Raw genomic sequence first — 15,547 nt, forward strand, 5'->3', positions numbered from 1 at the left:
GATAAACCACATTTGTGGAGTTACATGTAAAGAAACCCTTTACTTTAAATGGATGACCTGAGGTTTCACACCTCGATCTGGATTTCCCGAGGATGTGACATCAACAGTAGGGGACTCATTCACATAATATAAAATAAGTGTTTATAGCAAGTGCATTTGGCAGTTGACAAAGGCTTTGTAAGCCGAAACGTGTTCTACTATATGTATATATGACTTCTGATTAAATAGACAGGTAGATAGAAAGAAGCTAAGGTTCATCCAAACCAAGAAGAGGGGGAGGCCAAAGGAAGGGGTACTGTCACAGGTGCCTCTGCAACCCACGTTCCGCTATGTCCCCAACTCCAATCTTGTGCTGCCTGTCTTGACCTCCTGCCTGTCCCCGACCAGGAGTTTGCCTGACGATTCCGTACTTCGCCTGGGCCGCCACCGCGCCACAACAAGACCAACCTGCTTTGCGGTGGGCTCTGGTGAAAACCGGGTACCACTTAGGGGCAGATTTATCAAGCAGTCTGAAAGTCAGAATATTTCCAATTGCCCATGGCAACCAATCACAGCTCCCCTTTAAAATATTCATGAGCACTGGTGAAATGAAAGCTGAGCTGTGATTGGTTGCCATGGGCAACTGGAAATATTCTGACTTTCAGACTGCTTGATAAATCTGCCCCTTAGACTCTGGTCCCAGGTGTTGGCTTATGTCATCGTCTGCAGTGGTACAGAGGAGCAGGCAGTAATCACACCATCAGTAGAATATAGAAATAAGTTTTATGTACCCAAAAATGGGACATCATGGTGTGAAAACTAGTTACAATTTTATTTTTCTATAGGGCCTCATCATTTCTATTTATGCACCTGACACATGATTTTTTTTTCTTTATGGTACTAATATTAACAAGCCTTGCTAGGTTTCTTTGTTATAAAACTGTTTCTCTAATTTCAGGACAGTCTTGATGGGATGGTCACACCCTATGACTTCCTTGAGAAGCGACTAGCTGTTCCCAAAATAGCATGCAGTGTTTATAAGAATCTAGGACCTCACATGCGATGAGATCTGTAACAGTGTGCCAGGAACAAGATCAACAGCAACATATCAATAGCATATCCACCATATACTGCAATACTCCTGCCCTCAATGTATTTACCTTGAGACTGGTAGAATTGATGGTCACAGCAATTGTTCCGTTATTCTTGACATAAGAAGCCATAGCTTAAAAGGAGAAACAAACATTACTACACATTTTGTAAGTGTGATTGTAAAAGCTGACTGCCTGCAAATGTTAAAGCAATTTGGCAATATTTATGTCTATATAGTGTGGGGAATTGCTCTGGTAGATGCCTTGTAGCAGTGCAGGAAGCAGGGACACACGCAGAGTTAAAGTCCAAATCAAGTGTTTTATTCACACTTCTTTGCCAAAACACAAATTCTGCCTTGGCTTAGGCACGTACAAAATACAAAATAAACCCTGCCCGGCTGTGCACTGCCTAATACAATAACAGCATGCTCTTGGCCAGCAGAATATCAGGAGGCACTCAGTTACCTTTGCTGTGTGAACACGGTCCAGGCTTCAGCTCCCCAGGTAGTGCTTCACCTACTGCTTCTGGCCTGAAGTCTAAATCAGGCTCTAACGAGGTCTGTGACCTGCACCTGTGGGCTTTACAGAAACCCAGGACCGAAGCCCGGATTGAGTAGGAGTCCCACTACCAGCCTACCCCTACTCCATAATAAGCAGGCCCAGTACGGACATTACAAAGGTGTCTATGCTAGCTAGGCCAACATAGACCAAACAGACTTCTCCTGCTTAACTCCTTAAGGACGCAGGGTTTTTCGGCTCATTTCTCGCTCTCCAACTTCAAAAATCCATAACTTTTTCATTTTTCTGTGTACAGACCTGTGTGAGGGCTTATTTTGTGCGTAACAAATTTTACTTTCCCGTAATGTTATTTATTTTAACATGCCGTCTACTGCGAAGCTGAAAAAAAATTCCAAATGTGGAAAAAGTGAAAAAAAAACGCACGTTCTTGTGGGCTCAGTTTTTACGACTTTCACTCTTCGCTCCAAATAACACGCCTACTTTATTCTTTGGTTCGGTGCGATCGCAGTGATACCAAATTTATATAGGTTTTATTGTGTTTTAATTTTAAAAATCAAACGAATGTGTACAAAAAAGAAAAAAAATTTTTTGCCATCTTCTGACGCTAATACTTTGGCGCACGGAGATGTGTGAGGGGTCATTTTTTGCGAAATGAGGCGACGTTTTTATTGCTACCATTTTGAGGTCTGTGCGACATTTTGATCATTTTTATTTCATTTTTTATGTTATGTAAAAAGGTGTAAAAGTCGCATTTCGGACATTTGGGCGCCATTTCCCGCCTCGGAGGTCACCGCCGCCCGTAACCGTTTTTATATTTTGATATATCGGGCATTTTGGGACGCGGCGATACCTAATATGTTTGTGATTTTTACTGTTTATTATGTTTTATATCAGTTCTAGGGAAAGGGGGGTGATTTGAACTTTTAATATTTTATTGATTTTTGTTATTTTTTTAAACTTTTTTTTTTTTTTTCACTATTTTTTAGACCATCTAGGGTACATTAACCCTAGATAGTCAGATCGCTCCTACCATATACTGCAATACTACAGTATTGCAATATATGGCATTTTTGCACACTATACATTACAATGAGCCACAAGCTCATTGTAATGCATATGGAGAAGCCATGTATCCTCGGGTCAAACAAAGACCCGAGCCTACCATGGCAACCGATCGCCGCCCCCCGATGACGTTCGGGGGCGCGGCGATCAAAACAAAGATGGCGGCGCCTGCGCGCCGCCGCCTTTTAAATGCCACCGGCGACTTTGCCGGCGGCAACGGAGGGGTTATTAGCCGCGATCTGTGCAAGCACTGACCGTGGTTATTAGCGGTGGGGGTTTTATGCAATATGCAAAAACCCCCACCTTTGTATGAAGAGGACTCAGCCGTGAGCGTTAAGGGGTTAACAAATGTCTGCATTAACCATTGGGTTACTGCAGACAAACCCAGGTCTTTTACCATGTGCTTTTTATCTGTCTGTAGGGAAGATAGCAGTTCTCCCAAATGACACCTCTCACTTTCTCACAATAGTTATATTAATCATTGGAATTATTCTCTGATATGTATTGACACATAGGATTTGAAATGGAAGAGGAGATGCTGAATAGTATAGTTTTGTAACTAATAACTATGGTACTACTGCCTGATCTGTCTAGAATGTTTTGTGCCACATTTATCACATATTTATAGCTGCATGGGAACTCTGTCTTATGTTCACAGTAAAATGGAATGGCTTCTGGAAAAGTGGGTTGTAACGAAAGACCAGTCTAATAATGTGGCATATTTCTCATTTAACATCTGTCGCAGTGAGAAATTTGGCTCATTTTAACACTATATAATCTTACTTCGTATGACTATGACGTATGGCAACAACTGGGACCGAGGTCTAATTGGTACCTGGTTTTCACCAGAGCCCGCCATAAAGCAGGTTCGACTTCTTGCGGCATGTTACCACCAGGTCGTACCACAAGCGTGACTTTGTCCGTGGTGGTGGCCAAGACGAAGTGCAGAATCGTAAGGCAAGGTCGTGGTCGGATATAGGCAAGAGGTCGAGACAGGCAGCACAGGATCAAAGTCAGGGACAGAATTGAGGTCACAGCGGGAAATCTGTATAATCACACAGGGCATCAGACAAGCTTTCTCTAAAGCTATGAGTCACAAATCTCTGGCAGGGTATACAGGGAGATGTAGGTTTATATAGAATTCTGGTAAATGGGCAGCATTAATTAACGATGAGTTTGCCTTTTGAATTGCCCTATGAGACAGGGACGCGCGCATGGCCGGAGAACCAGGAACAGGATCGGGGACAGGTAAGAAGCACGGGGGCTGCACTAGGGAGCACAGAGGGGCACATATGAGCCCGCAACCCAAGATATGGGTCGTGAGAGTACAAGTGACAGTACCCCCCCTTCCTCCTTCGGCCTCCCCCTCTGCTCGGACTGGAGGAATTTCTGCAGAAGGTCACGATCCAGAATGTTGTCTTCGGGCTCCCAAGACCTCTTCTTTGACCCGAACCCCTTCCAGTCAACATGAAAGAATCGTTTTGTTCTGACCGACCTCATACCCAGGACCTCTTTTACCTCATAGACATGGAATTCGCCTCAGGAGCTGGAAGTGGTACTTGCCTGGAGAAGTGGTTAAGGATTAAAGGTTTCAGAAGGGAGATGTGGAAGGAATTTAGGATGTGCAAGGTGAGAGGAAGGCAAAGCTTATAGGCTTTGATGCGCTTCAGCACCTCAAATGGACCCAGATAGCGAGGACCAACCTTGTAGCTACGGATCTTCAGATGGACATATCTAGAAGACAGCCACACCTTATCACCTGGAGAGAAGACTGGAGGAGACCTGCGTCTCTTGTTGGCCTGGGTTTTGGTGCGGACAGACGTCTGAAGTAGAGACTGCCGTGTTTGCTCCCAGATTGACTTGAGATCTTAAACCAATTCCTCCATGGCAGGAACATCAGAAGGCTCAGAAAGAGAAAGAGGTGGGCGTGGATGTCATCCAAAGACAACAAGGAAGGGAGCAGTACCGGCAGATTCGGAGTCCAGAAAATTATAAGAGAAATATGCCCAAGGTAGGAGAGAAGACCAATAGTCCTGATGAGCAGAGACAAAGTGCCGTAGATAGCAGCTCAGAGTCTGGATGACCCTCTCCACTTGACCATTAGTCTGCAGATGATATGAAGAAGAGAAGTCCAGTTCAAAATGAGCAGGGAAAGTCCATGTAGCCGGAAACTGTGTTGGAAGAACAGGCTGGCACGGTGGAGCTGACAGCAGACCTGGTAGCGGAAAAAAGTGGGACATCTTAGAGAAACGATCCGTTACCACCCAGATGACTATATTACCAGAAGATGGGTAATCCGTAATAAAGTCCATGGCTATATGTGTCCACGGGCAACTGGGTATCGCTAATGGCAGGAGCAGACCTGCTGGCTTGAAACATGATGACTTCTTACGGGCACAGGAAGTGCAGGAACTGACAAAATCTTGAACATCCTTGACCAGATCTGGCTACCAGTAGAGAGCAATAGATGTTTGCATCCCAGGGTGCCCAGCCACACCAGAGCAATGTCCCTAAGTTAGTATCCTTTTCTGAAGATCTGGTCAGACATAGGTCTTGCCAGGAGGAAGCTGCCATATGTCCACAGGAGCAGCAACAACCAGTCGTTCCGGAGCCATTATATGACAAGGAGCCATTCTTCCCCAACAACATCAGAGGCACAAGAGAGGGCATCGGCTTTGACGTTTCTCTCGCCTGGATGGAAGTGAATCAGGAAGTTGAATCAAGAAAAGAAGAGGGACCAGCGAGCCTGACAAGTGTTGAGATGCTGAGCATTCTGGGCATACAGGAGATTCTTGCTGTAGATTGCTGTAGATTCTTGCTGTAGATATAGACCGGATGATGATCTCCTTCCAGAAGAGAGAATCATTCCCCTAAAGCTAGTTTTATGGCCAGAAGTTCTTGATCAACAATGGAATAATTCCTCTCTACGGCTGAGATGGTCTTAGAGAAGAAGCCACAGGTGAGGGTTCGACCTTTGGGCCCTTTCTGGATGAAAAAGGCTCCAGCATCAATGGATGAGGTGTCAACCTCCAGCTGGAATGGCTTCTCCATTATCATTGATTACGGGGGTAGAGGCAAAGACTTCAGCCTAGTGAAAGCTTCTTCAGCCACCGGAGGCCAGAGTCTAGGAATGGCGTTCTTCTTGGTCAGTGTCACAATAGGAGATAAAAGAGAGGGGAAATGTTGAATAAATTGTTGGTAATAATTGGCAAAGCCCAGAAATCTCTGTATGGCACGAAGTCCCACTGGGCGAGGCCACTGAAGTATGGCAGACAACTTGGCAGGATCCATCTATAGTCCTTTGTCAGAAATAATGTATCCCACAAACATAAGACTACTCTGAGGAAATTGGCATTTCTCGAGCTTGGCAAATAAGCAATTGGCCCTTAGGCGCCTGAGAACTTGCCAGATGTGGATCTGATGAGACTGTAGGTCAGGAAAAAACACCGGAATATGGTCCAAGTAGACAACAACACAAGTGTAGAGCAAGTCTCTGAAGATAAATTCTTGGAACACTGCAGGAGCACTGCAGAGGCCAGAGGGCATTACCAGATACTTAAAATTCCCATCATGAGTATTGAAGGCTGTCTTCTATTCATCTCCTTCACGGATTCAGATGAGGTTATATTCCCCCTCTGCAGATCTAACTTGGTAAAAATATTGGCAAAAAGTTCAATGATGTGAGGCAAAGGGTAGCGGTTTTTCTCTGTGACTTACTGAGGCCGCAGTAATTGATGCATAGACGGAGGGAACCATCCTTCTTTGCCACAAAGAAGAATCCAGCACCAGCAGGGGAAGACAACTAGTGGGTTTCGGGCAGCGGTTTCGGGCACAGATAATGGGTATGTACCCGGCAATGGGGCAGTCGTAGGGACAGTGGGTGCCAGAATCTCCGCTTGCTTCTCAAAGAAAACATCGGCCTAGTCTTTATAAGAAATGTAAAGACCTGCCAATTGCTTGGATAAGTCCAAAGAAGACTTGGCAGACACCGGTTGGAGAGCCATGAGACAGCGAGAATGGCTCTCCAGCAGGGCCAGAGTAAAGGATGGGCTCCTGGGGCTCGAGCCCCGGGGCCCCCACCACTTTCACTTTTTAAGGGGCCCCCACCAGTTTCTGACAGACAGCGACTCAGCTCAGCCCGTGGCTGCCCGCACCGCAAGGAGGGGACTAGGATGTCAGCTGTGTCAGTGAGACAAAGCTGCCATCGCTGGGGGAGATCGCCGATGCACTGTTTTGGCGGCAGCAGGTTGTGATGGGACACAGGTGGCAAGTGATGATGTCATGCAGTTGGCATCCGATCACTACATGCTGCCACCAAAACAGCACATCGGCGATCTCCCCCAGCGATGGCAGCGGTGTCTTCAGTGGTGGCGGCTTTCCGAAGAGCGAGGAAAAGCCTGCAGGGTTGTTGGATCACTGTAAGGGAAGGTGAGGTAAGTATGAATTTTATTATTTTGTGACCATTTTCTACAGGGGACTGGCGGCTGTATACTACAGGGGGCTGGTGGCTGTATACTACAGGGGGCTGGTGGCTGTATTCATCAGGGGGCTGCAGGCTATATACTACAGGGGGCTGGCAGGCTATATACTACAGGGGGCTCGCAGGCTATATACTACAGGGGGCTCGCAAGCTATATACTTCCAAAAACATTGTTGGAAGGACCCCCACCAATTTGCGCCCAGGAGCCCCCACCACCCTTAATCCGGCCCTGATCTCCAGACCCCGATGAAGGATTGCCCCAGTCTGCCAGTCAAACACAGGAGAATGTTGCTACAACCACGTGAGGCCCAAAAGCACTATGGATGATACTGGACCGGGTCATGGAGAATCTGTCCACTGATGGAAGAAATAACCAGAGGCTTCTCAGTGGCTTCTTCCAGGAAAGTGATGCTTGTAGACCAAAGCAGCATCCATGAAATTCCCTGCAAAGCCAGAGTCCAGGAAGGCTGAAACTTGAACCGGGTTGCCTCATTCCAATCTAGCTCGGATGCTAAGGTATGGGACTGGACTGCGTAGTTTGCAACAGTGGAGTGCCCTTGATGCAGGTTCAGCAGTGTGGTCTCAGCAGAAGACGCCCGTGCAGGTACCTCAAAGACGGTCCGGATTTCAACCAGGAAGGCAATGAGAGTAGCCATGACCAGATTGTTCCTGTCCCAGAGGGGAATAGCCCATGCCAGGGCTTTCCCAAGGGAAGGCTGATCACAAACTGTAAATCAGTTTGATATGTAGGGAGCACTGAGTAATGAAGCCCCTGAATAACTTGGCCTCACTGTCACAGATCCGGGAACAGGAGCGGGGGCAGGTTAGAAGCGTGGGTGCCGTGCCAGCAAACACGGAGAGGCACGGGTGAGCCTGCGACCCGTGTTTGGTTTTTAGAGAATCATAGTTGTGGCTGTTAATGAGTAGGGTTGCTGCAGAGATCCACTATTCCAGACAATACGATTGAGTAGTTACTCATCCTGTGATACTTAGATACGAAAAATAGCAGCTCAACATGTGAAATTTTAAAACAGTTGAGTGTGATTATTTAATAATTTGATAAAAGTTAAGTTTTAGGCCTGACCAATAAGGCTTTTCTTCTGTCTTAGGACAGTTTTGAAAATTCGGTAATATGTTGCCTTGGCAGTCCAAAAGGGCTATCACTGGAGGAAATTGGAGTTTCTATTAACAAAACTTCCAAAACCCCTATAGAAATGAATTGCTCCCTAAAATAATTAATTATAAAAGTTTCTTGAAAATTTGACAGAATGCTGTTCAATTTGTGATCTTTCTAGCATCGTAATAAAACAAAAGGACACTAATAAAATGACGACAACACAAAGCGAGATATGGTAAATGCTAGTTAGTAACTAATTTGGGTTGTAAGACTATCAGTTTAAAAAACAGAAGATTTTGAAGTTTGAAAATAGCAATTTTTAAAAAAATGTTTACCTAATTCGCCCTTTTTTATAAATAAATGTAAAATATATCAACCAAAATTTCCCACTTTTGTATTTAAGTACAAAATGTAACAGAAAAACAAACTCAAAAACACTTGGGAAAGTTAAAGCCTTCTAAAGTTATAATCGGATCACGTGACACATGCCGATTTTGAAAAATAGCCATCAAGGCGCAAAGGAGCTTGGTCATTAAGGGGTTAACACAGTTAAACAGTTTTGCTGCAGAATGAAACAACTTTTGAAAATTAAATTTTACATTTTCCATTTTTTGCTGTTGACATCTGAGCAGGGATGTGACATCCCATTGTAAGCAGAGGCATCTGTCTAAAGAAACAGGCAATAATTTCTTTAGGACTCTAGCACTGGCACCTTGGGTTGAAGAATCAAGTCTCAATGTCCCCACTGCTATGATTACCAGTAGTGTCATAACTGGAGACATTAGGAATGGCTTGTCTGTGAAAACTTAATAAAGAAATGAGGGTCCTGAACAAAGGGACACTACTATAGCTCCCTAATATGATGTTTGAAAATGGGTTTTCTAATTTACATAGAATGGTAGGATGATAGCTAAACACCTTTATAAGAAATGACCCCCACTGCACACCAGTTTTAGTGTACCTATAGTTATCATTTAGGTTCACAATAATTTCTGTTGCCTCCAGACAAAGGAGAAATGATCTTGTCCATGGGTGAAAGAACTTTTGTCTAACAATGTTTATTACAAACATATACACTCACCGGCCACTTTATTAGGTACACCTGTCCAACTGCTCGTTAACACTTAATTTCTAATCAGCCAATCACATGGCGGCAACTCAGTGCATTTAGGCATGTAGACATGGTCAAGACAATCTCCTGCAGTTCAAACCGAGCATCAGTATGGGGAAGAAAGGGGATTTGAGTGCCCTTGTTGAATCTATGCCACGAAGAATTGAGGCAGTTCTGAAAGCAAAAGGGGGTCCAACCCATTACTAGCATGGTGTACCTAATAAAGTGGCGGTGAGTATATATATATATATATATATATATATATATATATATATATATATGTTCATTTTATATTTTAACAGACCTGTCATTTTGGGACATGTTGATGATTTTAGTTGTTTATTTATTTATGTGTTCTAGCAAAAGGGGGATGGATTAGAATGTTTTAAAAGTTATCTCAAACTTTTGAGATTTGAAAGTTTTGAATCTGTATATACTGTACTAGTTTCAGTTATATACCACATCATGATTCAATGGCAATGTGTTCCTTATCCCATCCCGACAAATATATTGCATATTTCCTGGAATTCCCCAAGGCATGCATTTCCACAGAAAATTATATAACTCCTATCCATGGAAACATCAGTAGAACTTCTATTCAGTGAAATCTTCAAATATTATATTACTTACCATATTCATTTCTAGGGAGCATTACAAAGTCATTTATGCCCTTAAGATTTTTGGACTGAAAAACTTTACAATCCAGTGTTATCCCTTCATATGGGTAATCGTTTTCAGATGGCAGTCCCTCTATAGAGGAAATTAGAGAAAATGTAAACTGAAGTATAATGTTTATATAACATCATTTTTATTTTTATAATGCAATTGAGATGCTATAATATAGAAATTATTTAGAATGATTAAGAATAATACTTCATGACATTGATGTAACTATTTTGATAAAATTAAAGGGCCAAAGGAAGTGCAGTCAGTTGGTAAATGGCCATCACCTGCTTTAGCCACCCTGCTCTCTCCTGCGAGCTAAACCTAGAAAAAAGGATGTGTTTTAGTACTGGCGAGTGCCACATATGGTTCTATGTTGAATATCTTGATAAAATGTTTTACATATTACATTTCTGTTTAAAACACGTATTAACATTGCTGTTGATCTTATCTTGGATCTTTAATGGAATGGGCATTAATAATGCTTCTCTCTATGGCCCAGTGACCCACAGGTAATGGTACTCTGTCAGGTTTTGGGCAGAGGAATCCATTGTGGATGTGAGGCTTGCCAGCAGCTCCAGGTGGACCAAAGGTCCCAGCTGTGGGCAACCCTTCACCCCTTCTGGGAGTTGCTCCGCAACCAACCTGGGAGGAACCCGTTGGAAATCCATCACATGGACCCACAGGGACCAAACCCCGTCCCAGTTTTCAGCATACTGGGTCCCTCCTGGGTGACTGACGAGATGCTGAAGCTGGGTATCTCTCAGGCATAGAGAAGTAGTGAGTGGGCGCATGGGGAAACACAAAGATGTTACAGCTTAGCACCCTCTAAATGAAGGAGGTGGGATAAATGTGACAGGGGGAGGGGAGACCTTCTAGTACGCAAATTCCCTTCCCCCCCTCAGCTTAATTCGCCTAATTGATCACATCATGGGACCATGCTTCAAAGAACTCTGGAGGCAGATAGACTCCAGGCAACCCCCCCTCCCCACTCTATATACACAAAGGGCCATGAACTCCAAAACCACTAAGTTGAATAGGGACAGTTATGAAGTTATGGTCCGTCTCACCAGAAGAATAAATTCATTTTTGGATTGGGGATATTCTGATGAACCAGGAGGTGTGATTTGCAGGGCTCGAGGATACTCTGTTCCAGAGATATCAGTATCTCTGGATAGGTTTGGTATCAATGTGATCCAGGGATTCACCTGAATCCAATGATACCAAAACCATGACCCTACAACTTCCCTTTGAGAAACTATGGCTTTTCCAAGGCTCTGGTTGTAGTACCAGGTAGGAGGGACCAATGAATCCTCCTGTTAGGTTGGCAGAGGTGTGTCCACATCTGATACAATCAGGAACCTCTGAATGGGCCTTGTCTTTGCCTGGGAATCATTTTACCATCAAGCAGAGAAGGATCTTAAGGTTTGGTCTATCAGGTCCATTAGCCACCACACACACAGGTAACTAACTTGCTGTAACTTGTAGTGCTACCTTGTAGTTTGTACTCTGTGTAACTATATATATCCCAACTGTATGTATTGTTTTGTCTAGTGTGTCCTTAAGGCAATTAAATATAAAATTTAACCTGCGTTGCTCTTTTATCTCGATCACGAATCCCCACGTCTGAGTCTCGCATATATGCATGCTACTGGGTTGGTTCCTCACCCTATATAATCCCGTTACGGACCAGACTTATATTAAAGGAGAACTGGTGCAGCTCCTACTGTACAGGGCTGTGATTTATTGTTGTGCCATATCCGGAAGTTGTGTGGACAACTTTAAATCACTTCCTGCTCCTCTCAGAACCCGTGCGTTCTGGGAGCGTTTATAAAAGGATAATTGATTGACCTTGCGTACCCTTCAGAGGTCCAGAATGTCGCGGTTTCCTTCACACCTTGGAAAACGTTTTTGCATACTTCCCAGAATTCCCTAGTGGAGCATCTATGGCTTTAAGTCTGCACACGCCTTTAAGGTGGCCTTAATTGGCAATCTCTCCATAAGGAGAACACCTACTGTCTGACCCTAGTCAATAGCCTCTCACACAGCAAATCCAGTTCCCTACGCTGTACTGAGGAGACCCAACCAGGTTGAAACAGTGTGCTGTGTGCTGTCAACACTAAGTGTGAATCTTAATTTATTTTATATTGTGTTGTGGTCTGTGCTGCAACACTGTATACGCTGTATGTCTGTGCAAATGTATGTAACCTTGACTTATGCTTTCAATAAAGCTGTCTACAGTTGGGAGTCTGTTCCTTCTGGAATAGATATGCTGGTTTGGCTTATTCCCACACCATATCTTTAGACTTCTTGTAGGTCATACTTGGTGTAAAGGGGGCTGCCTTTCAAGGTAGCAAAAGGAGGCATTGTTTTCCATTTAACACCTTGGAAAACGTTTTTGCATACTTCTCTCTAGTTGTGGCAGATTTCTTCTTAGAAATATGTCGGGTTTCAGTTATTATTATTGTTGCTGAATGGGATCGCTGGAGCAACCATGACAGTAACCCCCCTCCCTTTTGGCCTCCCCCTCTTCTTAGGCCTGAGAAATCGCTGAAGCAGGCTCTTGTCCAGGACTCTTGCCTCAAGACTAAACCTCTTCCAGTCTACAAGAAAGAACTGCCTACCTCTCACTGTCTTCATGTCAAGGTTCTCCTTCACCTTGAAGACATTGGTGGAATCAGCCTGATGCGCCAGAGGAGGAGGAATGACTTGAGGAGAGAAACGTGGAAGGAGTTGGGTATGCGCATGCTAGGAGGTTCTTGTGGTCTGTCTAAATTCTAACTGGAAATCGGGCCCCCTCCAGAAGATAGCGCCACTCTCCCAAGTCAAGCTTGATAGCCAGAAGCTCATGATCTCCAATAGAATAGATCGCTTGACAGAGGAGAAAGATTTGGAAAAGAAGCGGCAGGTGAGAGTTCGGCCCTTAGGCCCTTTCTGCATAAGGACCGCCCCAACTCCCACTGAGGAGGCATCAACTTCCACAAGGAAAGGCTTTTCGATATCAGGTCAGATAAGAACTAATGCAGCGGAAAAGGCAGTCTTTAATTTCGTGAAGGCCTCCTCCGCCGCTGGAGACCAGACATGAGTACCTTGGTACCTTTCTTCGTAAGCGACACCATTGGGGCTACCAGAGACGAAAAAATGTGAGATAAATTGTCTATAATAGTTTGCAAAGCCCAGAAATCTTTGAATGGCAGCCAATTCAATCAAAAAAGTTCTTTTTTTCTCATTAATGTACACTCCGTACCCCATCTTTACAGAAAAAGACCGAAATGAAGATATTTTGCTAAAGTATTAAACTAGAAACTGAAATATCACATGGTCATAAGTATTCAGACCCCTTGCTGAGTATTGAGTAGAAGCATATTTTGAGCAAGTAAAGCCATGATTCATCTTTGGAATGATGCAACCAGCTTTTTTACACCTGAATTTGTGGATCCTCTTCCATTCTTCCTTGCAGATCCTCTCCAGTTCCCTCAGATGGTGAACGTTGGTGGAAGCCATTTTCAAGTCTCTCTAGAGATGCTCAATTGGGTTTAGGTCAAGGCTCTGGCTGGGCCAGTTAAGAATGGTCACAGAGTTGTTCTGAAGCCACTGCTCTATTATTTTAGTTCTGTGCTTAGGGTAATTGTCTTGTTGGAAGGTGAACCTTCAGCACAGTCTTAGGTCCAGAGCACTCTAGAAGGTTTTCATCCAGGATATCTATATATCTATGTTCTTGCTGCATTCATGTTTACTTTAATTGCAGCCAGTCGTCCTGTCCATGCAGCTGAAAAACAACCACATAGCATGATGCTGCCAACACCTTGTGTCATTGTTGGGATTGTATTTGGCAAGAGATGAGCAGTGCCTGGTTTTCTCTACACATAATGCTTAGCATTAACACCATATGTCTTGCACTGAGGAGAGACTTCAGTCGGTACACTCTGCCATAAAGCCCAGACTGGTGGAAGCTGCAGTGATAACTGACTTTGTGGAACTTTCTCCCATCTCTCTACTGCATCTCTGGAACTCAGCCACATTGATCTTAGGGTTCTTCTTTAACTCTCTCACCAAGGCTCTTCTCCCACAACTGCTTCATTTGTCTGGACAGCCAGGTCAATGAAGAGTTGTGATAGTCCCATTTAAGGATTATGGAGGCCACTGTGCTCTTAGGGACCTTGAGTGATCCAGAAATTCTTTTGTAACTTTGGCCAGATCTGTGTCTTGCCACAAATTTGTTGCCTTGGGTAATTTTTTTGAACTCAGATGTGGTCTGCACTATGAGCTGTGAGGTCTTATATAGACTGGTATGTGCCTTTCCTAATAAAGTCCACTCAGTTTAATTTAACACAGCTCCCGTGAAGAGTAGAACTATCTCAAGGAGGATCAAAGGGAAATGGATAGCATGTGAGTAAAATATAAGTGTCACAGCAAAAGGTAAGAATACTGATGACCATGTAATATTTCAGTTTTTCTTGTTTAATAATTTAGCAAAAATATCTACATTTCTGTTTTTTCTGTCAGGATGGGGTATGGATCTTACCATTTGACTGCATTGAAACAAAGAGTGAAAAAATTAAAGGTGTCTTAATACTTTCCATATCCACTGTATGTGTTTAGAGCTAAATGCATTTCATAAGTGGCACCAAGTATTTTTTTAAGCATGCCAAAAACACAGGTTGCTATTTGCTAGGAGAAAGCATTTATGTCTAAACACATACTGTAAATACTGAAGTATAAGCTGAGTTTTTCAGCACGCCCCCCTTCCCCGGCAGGCCCGGCATCGGCTCCCCCCCGGGCTCGCAGGGATCATGACGTCAGCCACTCGCTGACATTCTACTATGTGTTCCAGCAAGGTTTGTTTTTTTCCTACAGGCATTATATTGGGGGCAGGGGCCGGCAGGCTATATACTGCAGGGGGCTGGCAGGCTATATACTACAGGGGGCTGGCAGGCTACATACTACAGAGAATGGCAGGCTATATACAGGCAGACCCTACTTAAGAACACCTGACTTACATACGACCCCTAGTTACAAACGAGCCTCTGGATTTTGGTAATTTACTGTACTTTAGTCGTAGGCTACAATAAACAGCTTTAACTGTTATCAATGGTGCCTGTAATTAAGATTTATTGTTTATCCTGGTTCTTATGACAATCCAACATTTTTAAAATCCAATTGTCACAGAGACCAAAAAAATTTTGACTGGGGTTACAATAATAAAGTATACAGTTCCGACTTACATACAAACTCAACTTAAGAACAAACCTACAGAGCCTATCTTGTATGTAACCCGGGGACTGCCTGTATTACAGTGGGCTGGCAGGCTATATACTACAGAGGGGTGGCACTCTATATACTACAGTGGGCTGGCAGGCTATATACTACAGAGGGGTGGCAGTCTATATACTACAGGGGGCTGGCAGGCTATATACTATAGGGGCGGGCAGGCTATACACTACTGCGGCTGGCAGGCTACATACTACAGGGGGCTGGCAGGCTATATACAACAGGGGGCTATCTATATACTACGGGGGGCAGGT

At 44.0% G+C, this 15,547-nt stretch overlaps 1 protein-coding gene across 3 annotated transcripts in view; it reads right to left on the reverse strand.

Moving 5' to 3' along the window:
• Positions 1–15,547, reverse strand: part of CTSW (cathepsin W) — a 75,898-nt gene that overhangs the window by 11,923 nt on the left and 48,428 nt on the right. For all 3 annotated transcript variants that reach the window (XM_072117982.1, XM_072117981.1, XM_072117980.1), the window contains 2 exons: positions 9,990–10,109; positions 1,140–1,204 (listed from right to left, as the gene is read on the reverse strand). In XM_072117982.1, coding sequence (XP_071974083.1) covers positions 1,140–1,204; positions 9,990–10,109 — 185 coding nt within the window. The remainder of the gene's footprint in view (positions 1–1,139; positions 1,205–9,989; positions 10,110–15,547) is intronic.

The sequence above is a fragment of the Engystomops pustulosus genome, chromosome 7 (genome assembly GCF_040894005.1).
Source record: "Engystomops pustulosus chromosome 7, aEngPut4.maternal, whole genome shotgun sequence".
Lineage (NCBI taxonomy): Eukaryota > Metazoa > Chordata > Amphibia > Anura > Leptodactylidae > Engystomops > Engystomops pustulosus.